Source organism: Penicillium angulare, assembly GCF_028827245.1.
Source record: "Penicillium angulare strain IBT 27051 chromosome Unknown utg000001l_segment0_segment0, whole genome shotgun sequence".
Taxonomy (NCBI): domain Eukaryota; kingdom Fungi; phylum Ascomycota; class Eurotiomycetes; order Eurotiales; family Aspergillaceae; genus Penicillium; species Penicillium angulare.
The window spans coordinates 952,772-969,638 of NW_026623160.1; the positions used below are offsets into that span (position 1 = coordinate 952,772).

The following is a 16,867-nucleotide window of genomic DNA, read 5'->3' on the forward strand; positions in this document are numbered from 1 at the left end:
ATATATGCCAACCTAGGATGCAAGATACATAGCCACATTAGAAACCAAAGGGGTTGTTGGGCGCTGTGAAATTATTGAGGTTAGTGATCTGAGCATTTTTATCTATTATAGTAATGACGGTACTCACTGGCTTGGGAAAGATTCGCCCTGAGCCCGGTTGGCTGGGGTGCAAGTTTCTTTGGGGCATCTGGTTTCACACCGAACCTGATAGAGGGCGGAGGGCCTGTCTTTTGAGGAGATAGGGGGGCCGCTGTCGGCTGTTGCGGAATTGGTGGCACAGGAGGTGGAGGCTGATTGAAAGATGTATTGCCAAAACCATTGGCACCAGTTGGTTGGGGTTGCAAAGCCGGGGGAAGCACGGAATTAATGCCAGTTTGCATCGGCTGTTGGGGCTGCGCAAATCCGGCGAAGCCAGTAGGCTGTGGGGCCATCCCCTGGAAGCCTGGTTGGCCTGTTGGCATGGGTTGGCCAGTCATTTGCTGTTGCTGCTGGATACCGAATTGCGATTGAGGGGAGAAGCCGGTTGGCTGGGGCATCAGACCGTTCTGAAATTGATTCTGCCCCATGAAACCCGTCGCTTGCGGCTGCATCTGCTGCATTTGCGGCTGAAAGCGCTGTTGGTTCAAGTCCGACAGACTTTGTCCCGGAGGAGCAACTTGAGGACCAGCTAGGGGAAGTCCAGTCAGCTGAGCCTGTAATGGAGGAGGCGCAAATGCGTTCTGATCTTGCGAAAAGTTTTGTGGTGCTGAAAGAGGGCGCTGTGGGGGAGGAGGCAGTAGCGAATTTTGGTTTGCGTTGTGCGCGGGAGGCTGCGGACGCTGTCTAGCCTGTTGTCCCATTTGGGCTATTTGATTGAAAAATCCAGGCGTGGCACCGGTATGCTGAGATTGCTGTGGCGCAGGAGGGGCCTGTACCGCAGTTTGTTGAGGCTGCAAAGCAGGAATGCTTGATACATTCTGCGACACAGGAGCCGGTAAGGCTGGAGTAGGCTGTAGAGGAGCTTGAAGAATAGACAAATCTGCCATGGCGCCTGTTATTTGCTTCTGAATTTGAGGTTGAGGCGCGGTGGGCGATGTACTTGGAGGTGGACTTGATGCGACCGGAGCGGTAGTAACCTGCTTGGGCTGCTTTACCTCCCAAGCATCATCGTCAAACCCACGTGAAACTGGTTGCTCTTTCTCGGGTGGTGCAGGAGAGGGAGCTGGAGGAGTTGCAACTCGCTCTTCCTTCGGCTTGGAGTCATCAGCTTGCTCAAAAGCCTTGGGATCCACAATATCACCGGCCTGAACGGAGGGTGCCGGTCTTCCCTTGCGAGTATTATTGCGCAAAGAACCGCCTAGACCAGAAAACAGTCCCCCTTGACCGCCATCCTCGCCATTACCAATGACTTCCTCGCCACCAAAGCTGACATTTCGGAGCTTAGACTTGTTGCCTGTGCGGCCAAGGGTGCTATCCAGATAACGCATGACCCGCAGGATGTCACCTTCTTTCAAACCTAGAGAACGAAGAGTTTCGGGAGAAATATCAGGCAGAATAGACTCGTCCATGGAGTCTTTGATGAAGTTCTGCGCATATCGTTCACATTGATGGGGCCCAACGCCAGATTTCAAGAAAAAGTCAAACCAATCGTACTCGGGGCGTGCCACCGAAGCACCCGCGTTACCAGTTCCCTTGGCTTCAGAAGTGGCACGCTTTCGAATACTTGAAAGGGGCTTGTCTTCATCCAGCGAAACACCCGCTGCCTTCTCCACGTACTCAAGGTCCTCGACAGACATCTTCGCAACAGGAACAGCGATCTTGATGCCGTTGACTTTGTGAAGATGAATCTTGCCATCCTGCAACCCAATGAATTGCGCCTCAACAGTGAAAGCCTTACTACGGTCTGTCCATTTTCTGACCTTGCTCGAATCCGGCTCTGGAGGATTATCTGATTAGCAACCTTATGACTAGAGAGTGCGGTAATTGAAATGGGCTACTCACTGGCCTTGGATTTACTCTCACGCTTATGACGCTGTGTATAGCTTATCAGCTGGGATATTCAAAATGCAATATTTGAGGTTTTCCTTCGCAAACATACCTCTCCTGATTCCATCGAGTCTGCCCTAGACTTCCCAGCAGAGGCTTTAGCCAACCTGGCCTCTTCCTTTCGATTTTTCTCCACTGTTGACACGCCGGGCTCGGGGGGGATGTCCTTAGTCACGAAGCCGGTAATCTCAACATAGCTGCTAGGAACCACTCCCTCTTTGCCGTTCTTGAGCCGCTTCACCATCCACCATTCTTCTGACTTCATATCATCAATAACGACGACTTCATCATCCACGGCCACGGTAACCTCATCATCTCCTTGCGCCATAAAGTCATACAAAATCGTTCCTTTCTTCTGGCCTCCACCCCCTTCGCTGGCTGCGATCACCTCTCGCAAGCCTTCGGCACGATAAGCCCCTGCGATTTCTCCCAGCGCAGCCACAATCTCTTGAGCAGTGTCTTTGGCTCCAGCATGGAAATCAACGCTCTTGCTTGGCCGGACAAGGTCAACAAATACATGCTTGCCTTCGATTGAATAGTGCGTGAGCTTTTCCGCAGTCCAATCTTGTTGGCGGTCGTCACCTTCCGGCGAGATAAAGATGATACCAGTGACCATGTTAATACCCAACGTTGTTGGCATCTTCTTCCTCTTTCCCATGACCTCCACCATCTCGTTGATGTTGTAAATATGATATCCAGAGGGCGATCGAGGAGTCAGCTCACCAGCTCGATTGTACGGGGGTGATTCTTTGACGTGAGTTCTGTCGCGTCCCATTGGCGGGGCTGCAGCCTTGGGGCGCGGGGGAGCTGGGGATGGCTCGGGGGAGTAGGTATTCATTGGTGGAGTAATCTGTTCCGATGGAGGTCGTCGAGGTAAAGCAGGCGCGGGCGGTTCTTCTTCCTCGACCTCGTAGTCCTGGGAGGGCCTAGTTGGGAGCTGAGGGGGTGGAGGCGACTCTTCTCTTGATGGCTCTCGGTGGATGTTGGCGGGGGCATGCTGTGAGTGTATAATGCTTGCGATTGCCGCGGCCGCTGGGTTTTGTACTGTATCGATGGGAGAATGAGAAGGGTAAGTTTCTTCGTAGTCTTCATGAGCGGGCTGTGTCGGCCGTTGTGGAAGAGAAGGTGCTTGTTCTTCATCATGATGGGCTTGGGGTGGAGGCGGAGGAGGAATAGCAGCCGAAGTTGGAGCGATATCTTCAAGAACTTCGATATAATTTGCCGGCGCAAATCCGAAGTCTCCATTGATTCCGACCAATGTCCAGTCAGGATCTGAAATATCATACACCTCTAGTGCTGCGTCTTCCGAAAATGAGACCTCTTCGTCTGTTTGCCGGGTGTAGTCGAAAAGGGCCTTGGCATGGTGTACAGGTTGCGCCTATTCAATATATGGAGGTAAATATCATGATCAAATGTTTTCTCGGATTGTGAAAGATCGAACGCATTCGGTGGCGCCGACCATGATCCGCGTAAAAGAGATGTCTATTACATGCAATTGACAGGAGTTGTGCTTACCTCTTGGACATAGTTATTTGGGACTAAACCTTCCGGCTCATCCTCGTCGTCTTCGTCTGCTTTCTTCTTTGCTTTCCACCAGTCATCTTCTTTGCTCTTCTCTAATACGTAGAGAAGGTCGCCCTCTCGAATCTCAAGTTCACCCTCTCCCTGAGGCTGGTAATCATACACGGCAGAGTAAACGCCGAGGAATCCCATTGTCGCGGGCGATCGTTGGACTCAGCTGAGCAGAAACTGGAATTGACGCAGAGTCCAGGCGCCACGAGTGGCAGTATGAAGGGTCTGGTGCCGACTAGGATGGTGTGTCCCGTGGGGTGTTGTCGGAGAACCGGGGAGGTCGGGGCGATGACGGTGGCCGTTATCGGGTGTGCCTTGGCAAGCTTGTCCCAGTGCGCGTAGGTTTCAGAGACAATTTAGTCCAGAGATATGACGAGTGAGAATTGGACTGAGCCAACTCAAGGGAAGCGTGAGTAGGTTGAGAGGTTGGATCAGGGAGGGAGAGAAAGGTGGGCCTAGACGATCGCTAGGAGTTCACGGTCACGTTCCTTACGCAGGTAACGTTGACGGGGATCTTGACACTACAAAACACATACATATATTCCTTTTTATGTAGATGCTATTTGAGATTAATATTATTCATAAAGTTCTAAAATTTTCAACATATATTTCCCCTACAACTAATCATTACTATACTGGACCACTCGTGCCGTGTGCCTGACTGCATAGTTTCCCCCCCCCCCTAATCATAGAGAGAGAGAGAGACCCCCACTCGGAGACCCGGCAACTGGGGCTATCTGACGTCTTTGGGCATGAAACTAGTTGTTCCTGAACCTGATCTAATCAATGGCTAATATATATACTACACAATATATAGGTACGTACAGATAGTGAACAAGTCAAGCTGGTAATATGTGTAAATCGGGTATTGAAAATGCTAATGTTTTGTTTAAATGTGAAACGCCAAATACATCAAGCCCTCACTGAGAAGTTGTACTGCTGAGGGCTCCAAATCAACTATACAAAGCTAGGTATTCTCTCTCCAAGGGGTTTTCATAACTCGTCTTTGAAGGTTTCCTCACTGCCTTCTGTATGCTCGGGCTCTTTTTCGGAATTGGGCAGACTTTCGGGTTTCTGCTCATTGTTAGATGATCCCTTTTGAGCTGCGGCTTTCTGGGCTTCAGGTTCTTTCTCTTTCGCGATCGGGTTGTCGTCCTCGTTGCCCCCATACTGCTGTTGCACAGGCTCTGAGTCCGACTCGGCCTTTTTCTGCTCCTTTTTCTTCTTTGTCTCCTCCGTGTCTTCGTCGGGGCGGCCACCTCTGAAGGTGTACCCGCCATTGAGCTCCACAACTTCGAGAACCCAGTCATCATCCCCAGCCATCCTCTCAACTTGCTTTTTCAAGTTCTCGAGTTTTTCAGGGTCGAGATCATATTTCTTCAAGGCTTGTTTGGACATTTGCTTCACCTCGCCATTCTCGCGCGTTGCAAGGATGTCTACGTGTTCTTCGCCAATCGAAGCCACTCGACCCTTTTCAATCTGCTTGCCTTCCATTCCCACTAGTTTGCGAGCACCGACTTCAATGCCGCCCACAGTTTGCACATCTGAAAGGGTTCTGGCCTCATCAACTAGTCGCTGGGCCAGATACCATTCTTTAATATCCTGCCACTCAGTAACTTCATCGGGCATAAGGATCTCACGACATTCAATCTCGTTGACTTCATCCTGTCGCGGCGGCATGAAGGCAGCATCGTCACAGAGACGAGGTGTGTAGATGACCATTAGATAAGAACAAGTAGTAAGCTCTTTGATCCAGCCGATTTGGTCTGTAGACTGCGGGTGGCAGTGAAACTGCACCTCAATTCGGCGTTCACGGCCAGTAAGATCACATTTGGTGCCACCGCTTAAGTGTTGTACGAGATACCGCGAGCCACCTTTGGTATGCAATTCAGCCAATTCGGAATCGTGTGACTTTTTTGCCTCCGCTCCTTCTTTATCCTGGTCTTTGCTATCGGCAGGGAACTGTCCCAAGATAAAAGAGTGGGTGTGGGGGTCTTCAGCTGGAGGGTAGTGGGGGCCTCCACGCCCGGCAGGTAGTGCATGGAACTGCTTAACCTGCTGTCGATAGCAGAATGAATACGACCACCACCCAGAGAAGTAGTACATGCATTTACCCTCTAGTTCCCGTAAAAGCTCCAGACCACGGTCGGTTGCGCGAGCCAGCTCCTTTTGTTCATCCGCCTCGGTCGGTTTGTTGCCAGCCGTCGTATTTGTTTCGTCATTATGAACTTGAGGGATCTGACAAAGAAGTCTTCGGTCATCCAAGATCATTTCTTCGTAGGCAAATTTCGGTCCGTCGACATATTTGCTGTCTTGTGTTGCGTCGTTGGCATGGACATTGCCGGTATATATTTGGGGGTCTTTCTGGTCTTGGTATGTCCCTTCGTAATTTAAATCAGATTGTGCTTGTAAGAGCTCTTCTGCATGGGAATCGAGGATGTATTCGTCTGGGAATTTCACTTGGAACTGTGCGAGAGCAAGAAGTTAGATCGAGCTAGACCAGCGCGGAGTTGTCTTCAACTCACCTGTGGGTAGGCCAGAATATCATCATTGATATTAAACGGTCTCTTATCTGCTAGAGCTCCTGATCCCATCCAAGCTAGCGCAAGCCATGGGGCCAGGTTCAGTGTTGATTGTCGCATCTTGTAATGGATGCTCCGTGATCGCATAGGTGGGCAAGCTTAGTCTGCTTGCCCCTGCGTGCTTGAGCCTTGGCAGTCGGATTCGAACGTCAGTACGAACGAATAGATACGATATGATTCGTTTAACCCGCGCTTCTAGAAAGAGACGGCAATAAATGGAAGAAAGGCGTTCATGATCGTTGAGGTCCAGCTCGTTGAGGAATCGGGGCGGAGAGCGGGAGCTGCTCCGTGGCCTTATCTGATAGTGACGATTATTGCCGGCTCCGCAGGGCCACATTACCCGCCGCACTTAATACTTCTATAAACTAAATTCAAAATCATTCGATGAGGGTATCCATATTATTCAAATTTCGTACTGGTAGTTGAAATGTGAGAGGTGTTTCTAAGTAGCTGAATTTCTAGTTTATATGAGCGCTTATACAGACCCTCCAGCTGTTCAAACTACTAGTATATTTTTTGAGGAGCAAAACCTCCAAAGATGTTGCCCTTATATGTCTCTGAAATTCAATTCAATATTTCAATTCTGAGAACGGAATAACGCGATCTACAAGTTTGAGTACTATGTGAAAGGGACATATCTCTAGAATTCCGATATACATAGTACTGTTGGAGTCTGGAGGCATCTAGAGTCTGGCTCGGCCACCGCATAATTAAAGTCTTGGCAACCTTTAGCTAATCCTTTGTCATGTGCATGTCATGTGATATATTACTGCCTGTTATATCAGGTGTCAACGCTAGTCCCATAATATATTAGCTCGATTAGAGGCTGCTTACCGGGGTCTTTGTAATAAGCATGGCAGCCTTTGATTGGTGGGCTGCATAGAGGTGGCAGTGGTGGCAGTCGCTGCAGCCGCTGACTGATGTCTTGCAAAGCACTGGTTAAGCCGCTTTGAAGAGTACTTATGAGCCATTGACTAACGCTGACTTGAATATTACCAGTCCTTAACAGCAATAGTCGACTCGAAACTTCGATTTACCTACCCCCGAAAAACTACTAAAGCCCTTCTTAACATCCATGAGGTTGATTCTGCCTCTTCTAATTTGCATCACTGCAGTTTTCCTTGCATATTGTCCCTCAATTCAAGACTATACTATCGCATTCTTAAGTCAAAAGCTACCAACAAGTCTATCGCGCTTCTTGATAAATACCAGCAGCGACATATTTAATCCTTCAGAACATTCTTCTTCTTCTTCTTCTTTGGATTTTCCCCATCCAATCGTCATCCCAGTCAACGAGATGTCTGTCCCTCGTGCAATTCGTCAAGTTTTCCTAGCCATTGAGCAGGCAGAGGGAGCTGGTGCACGTGTCCGTCGCTCCATCGGCACAGCTAAGCTTCGCAATTTCAGTCCTTTCCTCATGCTCGATCACTTCACTATCGGTAAGGGCGCTGGTTTCCCTGACCACCCGCACCGTGGTCAAGAGACCATCACATATCTGCTCTCAGGCGGAGTCGACCACGAAGACTTCGCCGGTAACAAGGGCACCATCGGACCTGGTGATCTTCAATTTATGACCGCCGGCCGCGGTATTATGCATGCTGAAATGCCCCACGAGAACCCTGACGGCAGTCCCAACGTCGGCATGCAGCTCTGGGTTGATTTGCCCGAAAAGCTGAAGATGTGCGAGCCTCGCTACCGGGACTTACGCTCCAGCGAGATCCCCGTTGCCCAAGCTGATGATGGCCGCGTCACAGTCAAGGTTATTTCAGGCCAGTCGCATGGTGTCGACTCTGTTCGGGACTTGGCTTATACCCCAGTCTGGATTTTGGATGTTACAATTCGTCCTGGTGGTCGCATTTCTCAGACTCTGCCCCAGGGCTGGAACACTTTCGCTTATACCTTGTCTGGAAGCACTATTTTTGGCTCTAATGATTCCACCAAGGTGGTGAAAGAGTTCCACAACGTGGTGTTTGAGCAGGCCGGAGACTTGATTGAGGCATCTGTTCCAGACAATTCCGAGGAGGAGGCTCGCTTCTTGATCGTTTCCGGTCAGCCATTAGATCAAAAGGTTGTCCAATATGGCCCGTTTGTCTTGAGTAGTCAGGAAGATGTCTACCAAGCAATGCTTGATTACCAAACTGCCTCAAATGGATTCGAAAAGTCGCGTGGTTGGGAGAGTGAAATTGGCAAGCGGATGGGATCTTACTAGAGGTCGCAAGGTTGCTTTTACTATGGATTGTTTAATGTACTTGATAAATTCAGGCGTTTAAGATAGGCTTTATTTAATTCCAAGGAATGATGATTACGTTACGCATTATTTACCTGCAAGACGAGAAAAATATACATGAATCAATGAACTTATGCCTTGAAGCATCGAATACTGTGTACACTGTATCTAGCCCGGGGTACTAACAGAACCTTGGAAGCATTCATTCGAACGGTGTGAACATTCAATGTTTGAAATCAACTGCATTTTACAAAATTTGAACCAGCTGTCTACCCATATTTCAACCTATGGTTTTATCTATTCACCAAACAGAAGTCCGATCTTCTACGCAAGAGTCAAGGTCTTCTCTTCAGTCAGCCTACGTCCAATGATCTGAACCGCAATAGGAGCACCATGATATGCCTCAGGATCGTACTCAGCCTGAACATCAGGATCCAGCTGATCTAGTGGCCCATAAGTATCCTTCTTCACATCGATATGCATATTCGGAGCTTCGACTGGAACCGCAACACTCGTTAGGTCAAGCAGATTGATCACCGATGAATAGCCATGATATCGGAATTGGTTGTGACGACTCGCGGCTGTCGCGGCAACAGGGGCAATAATTGCATCCACCTCTTTCCAAAGCTCCTCCGAAAGTTTTGATTTCGATTGGGATGGATTAAGATTGTGGATACAGAAGGACAGTTACACTTCCATGACTAATTTATGATTACTCGGGCCCTAATTCGATCTTTATGGTCACAAAAATAATGGATATACCTGTCGTCCTGCCTTCCAAATTTCTCTTTGGCCTTATAGTCGTTCTAAATGAACCGATTTACCTTCCAACTTCGCATTTTTTCCGCAGGATTGTTCGAGATGCGCCTCATCACAGGCCTCGATCTTGGTGCCGCGTTCACTTGCGAATTTGATGTGTTTTGGCAACGTGACTTCTTCTTCATTCTTGGCAAAGTAGTTTGTTTCTTCGATGATAAATAGTGCCATATATCCCATGCAGATAACACTAGTGGCATAAAAGTCGCCAATTGCGCCTGCCTTGACGACGAAAGAAGTGCCACGGCTGTTAATTGCAAAAGTAACAGCTTCGCCGGCAGACATAATGCCACGAAGGACACCGGCATTATCGGCTGCATGACGTGGATTGTTAGTCAAATCACCGACAAAGTACATAAAAATATATTGCCAGTGCGGGTTCGTCATATGCTTGTAAAGTAATCAGCCTTTAATATTGTCAAAATGGATAAATTTATGGTTAATCAGATAAAATACAGCGAAGGTTCTTCTTAAGGAGGTATAAATCATTAAATAGCGCACTCATGACAATATCAGGATTGCTAGTTTATTAATGGTGGCATGGAATCATACTAGTTTGAAAGCTTTTGCTTTGACAGCCACACAGACATTTGATTTCTTGATGCAATCATGGCTTAGGGAAGGTAACGAAATATAAATAACAAAGTTTCTAAAGCTTCTGTTGAAATTCCCTTTTGCTCGATACTCGTGAACCTGGAAGATCCCTACAGTGCGGTGGTTCTAGAAGCACTGCCGGCGGTTTGTCAATAGTATTTGCAAGGTTGCAATGATTGTAAGGCTGACCAGGGAGATCTATGGGCGAGTCCAACCTTCATTGTCCAGTTCACGGGGTTTTTAACGAAGTGATCTCGGCGGCCGGGAATATAGACGCCAAGTGCGGTCATATGCACATATAGGCACCTTGGAAATAGACAAACCCTGAAGGGATACAAAGAACTATGTTAAGAAATCGTATTCGCATGCAGTGTCTCTGGATGGTAATGTACAAGTCATTAAACTGATTTTCAGTGGAGCCGCTAGACAAGCTCCTTCTGCGCAATCCCACGGACTGTTAATTTTGCACCCACGGTGCCAATAACGGCCACGCCTACTGGCACGGTAAGGTCACGAATCTTGAAACAGCCGAAAACAACCAGCCTCGTGAGAGCAGGACAACAACGGAAAATACTTTGCGCGATATAGTCATCAACGGCTCCATTGAAAGAAATATCCATGAACTTGAGCTCGGGATATTGCTTATTCTCAGCAAATACTTCCTCATAGGCGGCGTACGAAATATGACGACACGAAGCCGTTTTCAACTTCGTGAGTTTAGAGCCTGAATGTTTCATCAAGGCAATAAACCCATCCGATGCAAGGCCCACGGGCTCAGGTGGGCCTTCGGGGTTAGACATATCAACATCTCGAAGAAAGCTGAAATCCACACGTTTCAAAGGGGGGTTTGACCAATCATTGAAAAGCTCAGCTATTGCCTTGTCGGTGATATCGGAATTTCTAGAAATTCGAAGCTTGAATAACGCACGGCAATTATCATGGATGTGTTGAGGCAACCTATCATCTGCATGATCAAACCCTTCGAGGGAAAGAGAGCGAAGGCTGGGCCCTGTTTGAGAAATCATTTTGAGAAGAATATCTGGGTCTGTTTCTTTATCAAAATCAAGAGACAGGTGCTCCAGGGACTGCATTGTTGAGATTGCCTCTAAGGCCCCGTCTCCAAGCCGTGCGAGATGTTTCAGCTTCAAGCGCCGTAAGTTGGTGCAGTGCTTGCTCATTATTTCGAGAGTCTCATCATCAAAAGCGCTATCAAGATTCCATAATTTCAGGCTCTGAAGATGAGAGCCCATGTTCATCCATAGTTGCCGCCATATGTCATCTGTCACAAGATTTGGCGAGTCTAGATGAAGATCTTGAATCTTCATTTCTCGGGCAATCATGTATTCAAAAACTGGGTTTTTCATTTGACTCACGAATCTCAGGTTCAGACGAGTCAAGGCCGGCATAGTGGCCAGTATTTTATGGAAATCATTGGTTCCTAACTCTGCGCAGGATGTCAGAAACCTTTACTTAAAAAGCAGTGTCCCTGGGGAAATGTCTGAGGAACAAATGGGAGCACCTACTAGCGCAGTCATAAACATTCAATTCCTTGTGGAGCGGTCGCAAAAAAAGATCCAGAGTCCTTGGTGTGACAGCGCGATTGCGAGACAAAATTTGGCTTAAGCGATGCATCACTGGGGGAGGAAGGTCACCAAACTCTTCCACATCATTAATATTGTCGGCAACTTTCTGAAATAAATTGTCAGTAATGCTAGGCTCAGTCTCTGCAATGAACAAAAAAACCTACTTTAATGCATGTCTCCAACAAGCTTCGAGAACCAACCAGAGCGATTCCGTCCATCAGGCTGGCTTGTATCTTGCGGCGCTCGGGACCTATCTTCTTAGGTTTGTCTTTTTTATCCTTTCCAGTATGTTTTTTAGAGCAAGCAGGACAAAGAAGACCACCATCTAGGCCTGTCTTGCTGTAGGGCGTAACGGTGAAACGCTTGCCACAGACCTCGCAATTTGCCAGTTGGCCTGGATTGGGCCGTTCTTTTTCATTCGCCATTTCATTTGCCAACGCTTCATCGTCATCATCAGGCTCTCCGGTGCGCCGAGCCTTCCTGCGAGCAAACTCCTTGCTTTTCTTGATCTTCTCTATGGCTTGCTGTCGCTTGCGTTTTCGGGATTTTTCCTCGGGGGATTCTGGTTGGGGTTCAGACGAGGCCTCATCTTGGTAATCTTCATCTGCAGCCTGTCCTTCCTCCTCGTTATTTGCCTGCCCAGCCTCTGCAACCCGACGGTCGTGGTCATCGCGAATTTGCGCAGCAGAAATGTTATTAGCCTGTAGTATATCGCAGAATCAGTCTACCTTTTCGATACAACTCGACATAAATTGATAAGGTCACATACAGCAAGGAAATCGGTCAAAGCAGAACGTCTAAGAGAGCATGTTTTATTAGTGATGTGAGACGTGGAGTTAGAAGGGGATGAAGTCATACGGGCCCCGAATATTGGCATTGCCTCTTGCCCGTCTACCGGTCCTGCAAAATGTTCTTAGCGCTGTTTAAATAAGTAAGTGTCGAGGAAATTGGGACTCACATGATGAATGTAAAGATCGAAATGTTGTAGCTCGAGGAGGTGGCAAAAGAAAGAGATGGACGGTATATGCAAGTCACAGGTTTCGCGGAAGTTTCGCGTTGCACTTCCAGTGGCGGGTCCAAAAGTTTGCGTTACGCTCTCTTGATTATATAATATTATGCCGTTTCAGAGCTACGTTGAAAAACATCTACATAAACTTGGGCATAGTATAATGAAGGCGGTAAGCATTAAATGGCCTGGATGCGTGTTTCAGACTTTTGGCCTGCCACTTAACGCGAGAACCTTATCGGGGCGTTGCGATAAGTGGCATGGAGCGACAATCACATCGGATGTCAAGGAATGGAGAAGAGTAATGCGCCCAAGAGATAATACGATAATCAGGGACTCGCGGTGGAAATTTCTATCTGACCAAGGCAAAGTTTGGGAATGGAATGGCAAATAAGTCCATCCAACCAGATAAAAAGTTTTCCTGGTTCAGGCACCTCCAGGCTCGATCGATCAACTTCTGCCTCCGATCTCATCCTTTCTCTTCTCTTGACCCCTTCCCCCTCATCACTCCTGTTTTTCTTTCTACGTTCGCTCTAAAGTGTTTATTGATCTGCTCTTTCCCTCATTCGCTCCGGAATACTTTGACTTCTACTCGCTGTACCTTCTCTGCGGCGCTCGCGAAACAGCAGGAGTCCGGCTCGGTGATAAGCCCAGGTTCCCACTTCAATTTACAGTATCGTCATCCCCTTCACATATAGGCCTAAAATTGGCTTGTCGTCATTTGTTAAACCACGGATGAACTAACTGGCTTTTGTGTTGACTTAGATCGGACCCTTCTAGGTTCTCACATCGTCGACCCTGTTACTTTTTATCGCGTACATACACACATATTCGTTCACTTTGCCATCATGCGCACTCGCAGAAGCATTATTCCAGATTCTCAGGATGATGTATCCTTTGCGGATACGTCATTGCCGAATTCCTCGCAAGCCCAGAACCCGGAACCCTTGCCGGAGAGCCTGCCAGAGAGCGGGTCTCATTCCAAATCACGCACTCGCGTCGTCAAAGACTCCGAAGACGAAAGTTCCGATGCCTTCGATCTGCCCGATTCGATCGCGGCGAACAAAACAAATTCAGATAGTGTGAAAGTGGTGATTTCTGCGAACCATGTATCACCGACAGACTCATCCCGCAGCTCCTTGGGAGTCCCATCAGCTGATGGTGTCTCAGGTGTTAACACGCCTGCTACTAGTGTGGGTGTACCCGCGGAGGGAGACTCCAATAAACCTCGCAGAGTCAACGCATCTGCTAGAGCTCAGCAAATGCGCATGAGTCGAATGTCTCAGCAAATCCCTAGGGGAACCAAAAGATCCGCGGGTGATATGTCTTCGGAGACAGTTGACCGTTCCGACCTGGATGCGGCAATAGCCCGTGCGCTTCAGATGGAGGAATACGACCAGCCTCATCCTAATAAGAAGCAGAAGAAATCACAAAGGGGTATACGGCAAAGCAAACAAACAGCGAAAGACTTACTTCTAGGCCAAGCAGGGTTTGACACATCGGACTCTGAAAGTCTTTCAAATCTTACTGGATCTCCTCGTCTTTCTCCGTCTCGATCCTCAGAGGAAGATCCTTACAGCTTAAGTGATACTGAATCAGAGGCAATTGAAAGTGATGTTGATGAAAACCCGGGAAACCGAACTTCATTTTTCAATAGGCTAGCCTTGGAACCACAACGACAACGCAGAGGTAGGGCACCAAGAGCACCACGCCTCGATGCTGATGGGGATCAATACGATGAGCTTCCACCTACATGGGAGGAGCAAAAAAAGATACGCCGTGTACGTCCCCAATAATGCGTTGTTTTATCTTCCTTTGAGTGCGTCTCACTAACAGCTATACAGAAAGAAGCAGATCGGAAGAAATTGGAGAAGAAACATCCAGTCATCAGTACTATGTGGGATGATCTGAAAGCTCAGCCTCTGATTGTTCCAAAGCAAGCCTCCCAGCCCCAGTCTATTACTCGCACTTTGAAACCATTCCAATTGGAAGGACTGAACTGGATGATGGAGCAGGAGAAGTCCTCGTACCAAGGTGGTCTATTAGGTGACGAGATGGGTATGGGAAAGACCATCCAGGCAGTCTCCCTGATCATGTCGGACTTCCCCCAGCCTAATCCAACCCTCGTACTTGTACCGCCAGTCGCGTTGATGCAATGGGTCTCTGAAATCAAGGTTTGATATATCCTCCCGCTTTCTTTAGTACGTCAACTCACCAATGAGAATAGGAATACACCGATGGCAAATTGAAAGTTCTTGTTTACCACAATGCTGACTCCAAAGTCAAAAAGCTTACGGCGGCAGATTTGATGCAGTACAATGTAATCATGATATCTTGTATGTTTTCCCCTTTTGACTTATTATATTTTATTTAGGCACTGTGTCTGACATCTCACTCAGATTCGAGTCTAGAATCCATCTACCGAAAGCAAGAGAAAGGCTGGGCACGCGATGGTGGGGTTGTCAAAGCAGACAGTGAGTTGTCTACCAGAGTATCTTTATTCTATAGTGCATATTCTTATGATCAAAGGCGTCATACACTCCATTCACTATCATCGACTTGTTCTTGACGAAGCACACAGCATCAAGGTCAGTCTACCATTTCAACCCTGAAGAAAATATATATATCTAACTTCTTCCGATTAGCAACGTACTACTGGCGTTGCCAAAGCCTGTTTTGCCCTTAAGGCCACTTATAAGTGGTGCCTGTCCGGAACCCCTGTTCAAAATCGAATTGGTGAATTCTTCTCCCTGCTTCGATTTCTGCAAGTCCGCCCGTTTTCGTGTTATTTTTGTAAGCAGTGCGATTGTGAGCAGTTGCAATGGACCGCAGACAAGCAAGGCCGCTGCACGGAATGCGAGCATACGTATGTCTTCCAGTCTGGACCATGTCAATATCACTGCTGACAATATCTAGGGGATTCAATCACATTTCAATTTTTAACAAAGAAATTCTCAATCCAAGTAAGTTTCCGGCTTTGGGATTCTATCTTTCCTTCTAGCCAAAACTAACTTGAACGAATCTAGTCACGGAGGGAAGAACACAAGAGGAGCGCAAGAAAGGCTTGAACAAGCTTCGTCTTATCACCGATCATATTATGCTTCGCCGCATGAAACACGAGCATACCTCATCGATGGAGCTCCCGCCTAAGCGGTCAGTAAAAAGGAGTCCTATCTCTTTATCCTAGCTTGGTAACTAACTTGAAAATCCAGGGTTGTTCTGCATAATGAATTTTTTGGGGAGATCGAGCATGATTTCTCACGCAGCATTATGAGCAACTCATCGCGAAAATTCGATACATACGTTAGTCAAGGTGTTATGCTGAACAACTATGCGAACATCTTCGGCTTGATTATGCAGATGCGCCAAGTGGCTAACCACCCAGATCTGCTTCTTAAAAAGCATGTACAGCCTGGGTTCAACGTTTTGGTGTGCCGAGTCTGTGATGAACCTGCGGAGGACGCTATTCGGTCTCGCTGTCGCCACGAGTTCTGTCGTAAATGCGCCAAGGATTACATTGAGTCTTTCGATGATCCATCTCTTGTGGATTGCCCACAGTGTCATATTTCCCTTTCGATCGATCTCGAGCAGCCCACAATCGAACAAACGGAGGATTCTGTCAAGAAGAATTCGATCATCAATCGAATTCACATGGAAGACTGGACTTCATCGACCAAGATAGAAACACTTATCTATGAGCTCTACCTGCAGCGAAAGAAGAGCCACACACCCAAGTCCATTATCTTCTCGCAGTTTACTTCGATGCTGCAACTCGTGGAGTGGCGTCTACGTCATGCAGGTTTCAACACAGTCATGCTCGATGGAACTATGACCCCTGCGCAGCGACAGAAATCTATTGAGCATTTCATGATCCACGCTGAAGTGGAGATTTTTTTGGTCTCTCTCAAAGCTGGCGGCGTGGCCCTCAACTTGACTGAAGCCTCCCGGGTATTTATCATTGACCCGTAAGTATCTCTCCCTCTCGGTATCTCTCTTTTGATAGTCTTGCCTTCCCCTCCTTTCCTACGTAACCCCATTTCCTGCCGATCTTCTACTAACTTTTTCTCTTTTCATAGATGGTGGAACCCGGCAGCAGAATGGCAAAGTGCCGATCGGAGTCATCGCATTGGTCAGCAACGACCCTGTGTGGTCACTCGTCTTAGCATTGAAGATTCGGTCGAGTCCCGAATTGTCCAACTGCAAGAGAAGAAAGCGAATCTTATCCGAGGAACCATCAATAAGGATCAAGATCAAGCCCTGGAAAAATTAACCCCTGAAGATATGCAGTTTCTGTTCCGTGGCACCTAGAAAGAGAGCGAAATTACCCGATCCGCCACCATCGTCAAATCTCCAGATATTTGGACCCGACGTCACCGAGCGAGGGACACGCATTGGCGACCCACCCACCACCTTACCGAAATGACCTCACGAACCTCTTTTATCATATTCCTTCAGAATTAGC

At 47.8% G+C, this 16,867-nt stretch overlaps 6 protein-coding genes across 6 annotated transcripts; 2 read left to right on the forward strand and 4 right to left on the reverse strand.

Annotated features, from left to right (window-relative positions):
- Positions 1-37: 37 nt before the first annotated feature.
- On the reverse strand, positions 38-3,738 carry N7478_000354 (cytoskeletal protein-binding protein SLA1; the record flags this gene model as incomplete). Its single annotated transcript, XM_056916570.1, has 5 exons — positions 38-63; positions 128-1,915; positions 1,981-2,011; positions 2,078-3,403; positions 3,541-3,738. The coding sequence occupies 5 exons, from the start codon at positions 3,736-3,738 to the stop codon at positions 38-40; spliced, it is 3,369 nt and encodes a 1,122-aa protein (XP_056784450.1).
- An 852-nt stretch (positions 3,739-4,590) lies between these two features.
- N7478_000355 (PRKCSH domain-containing protein) lies at positions 4,591-6,239 on the reverse strand (the record flags this gene model as incomplete). Its single annotated transcript, XM_056916571.1, has 2 exons — positions 4,591-6,063; positions 6,123-6,239. The coding sequence occupies 2 exons, from the start codon at positions 6,237-6,239 to the stop codon at positions 4,591-4,593; spliced, it is 1,590 nt and encodes a 529-aa protein (XP_056784451.1).
- Positions 6,240-7,476: 1,237 nt separating this feature from the next.
- On the forward strand, positions 7,477-8,388 carry N7478_000356 (pirin family protein; the record flags this gene model as incomplete). Its single annotated transcript, XM_056916572.1, has 1 exon — positions 7,477-8,388. One exon carries the CDS (start codon positions 7,477-7,479, stop codon positions 8,386-8,388), a length of 912 nt encoding a protein of 303 aa, XP_056784452.1.
- Positions 8,389-8,730: 342 nt separating this feature from the next.
- Positions 8,731-9,579, reverse strand: N7478_000357 (acetamidase; the record flags this gene model as incomplete). Its single annotated transcript, XM_056916573.1, has 2 exons — positions 8,731-9,023; positions 9,231-9,579. 2 exons carry the CDS (start codon positions 9,577-9,579, stop codon positions 8,731-8,733), a joined length of 642 nt encoding a protein of 213 aa, XP_056784453.1.
- A 659-nt stretch (positions 9,580-10,238) lies between these two features.
- On the reverse strand, positions 10,239-12,255 carry rad7 (uncharacterized protein; the record flags this gene model as incomplete). Its single annotated transcript, XM_056916574.1, has 4 exons — positions 10,239-11,260; positions 11,340-11,505; positions 11,564-12,100; positions 12,169-12,255. The coding sequence occupies 4 exons, from the start codon at positions 12,253-12,255 to the stop codon at positions 10,239-10,241; spliced, it is 1,812 nt and encodes a 603-aa protein (XP_056784454.1).
- A 998-nt stretch (positions 12,256-13,253) lies between these two features.
- N7478_000359 (DNA repair protein RAD16) lies at positions 13,254-16,713 on the forward strand (the record flags this gene model as incomplete). Its single annotated transcript, XM_056916575.1, has 10 exons — positions 13,254-14,186; positions 14,250-14,579; positions 14,633-14,741; positions 14,805-14,879; positions 14,935-14,993; positions 15,051-15,271; positions 15,322-15,368; positions 15,432-15,558; positions 15,618-16,370; positions 16,482-16,713. 10 exons carry the CDS (start codon positions 13,254-13,256, stop codon positions 16,711-16,713), a joined length of 2,886 nt encoding a protein of 961 aa, XP_056784455.1.
- Positions 16,714-16,867: the final 154 nt, after the last annotated feature.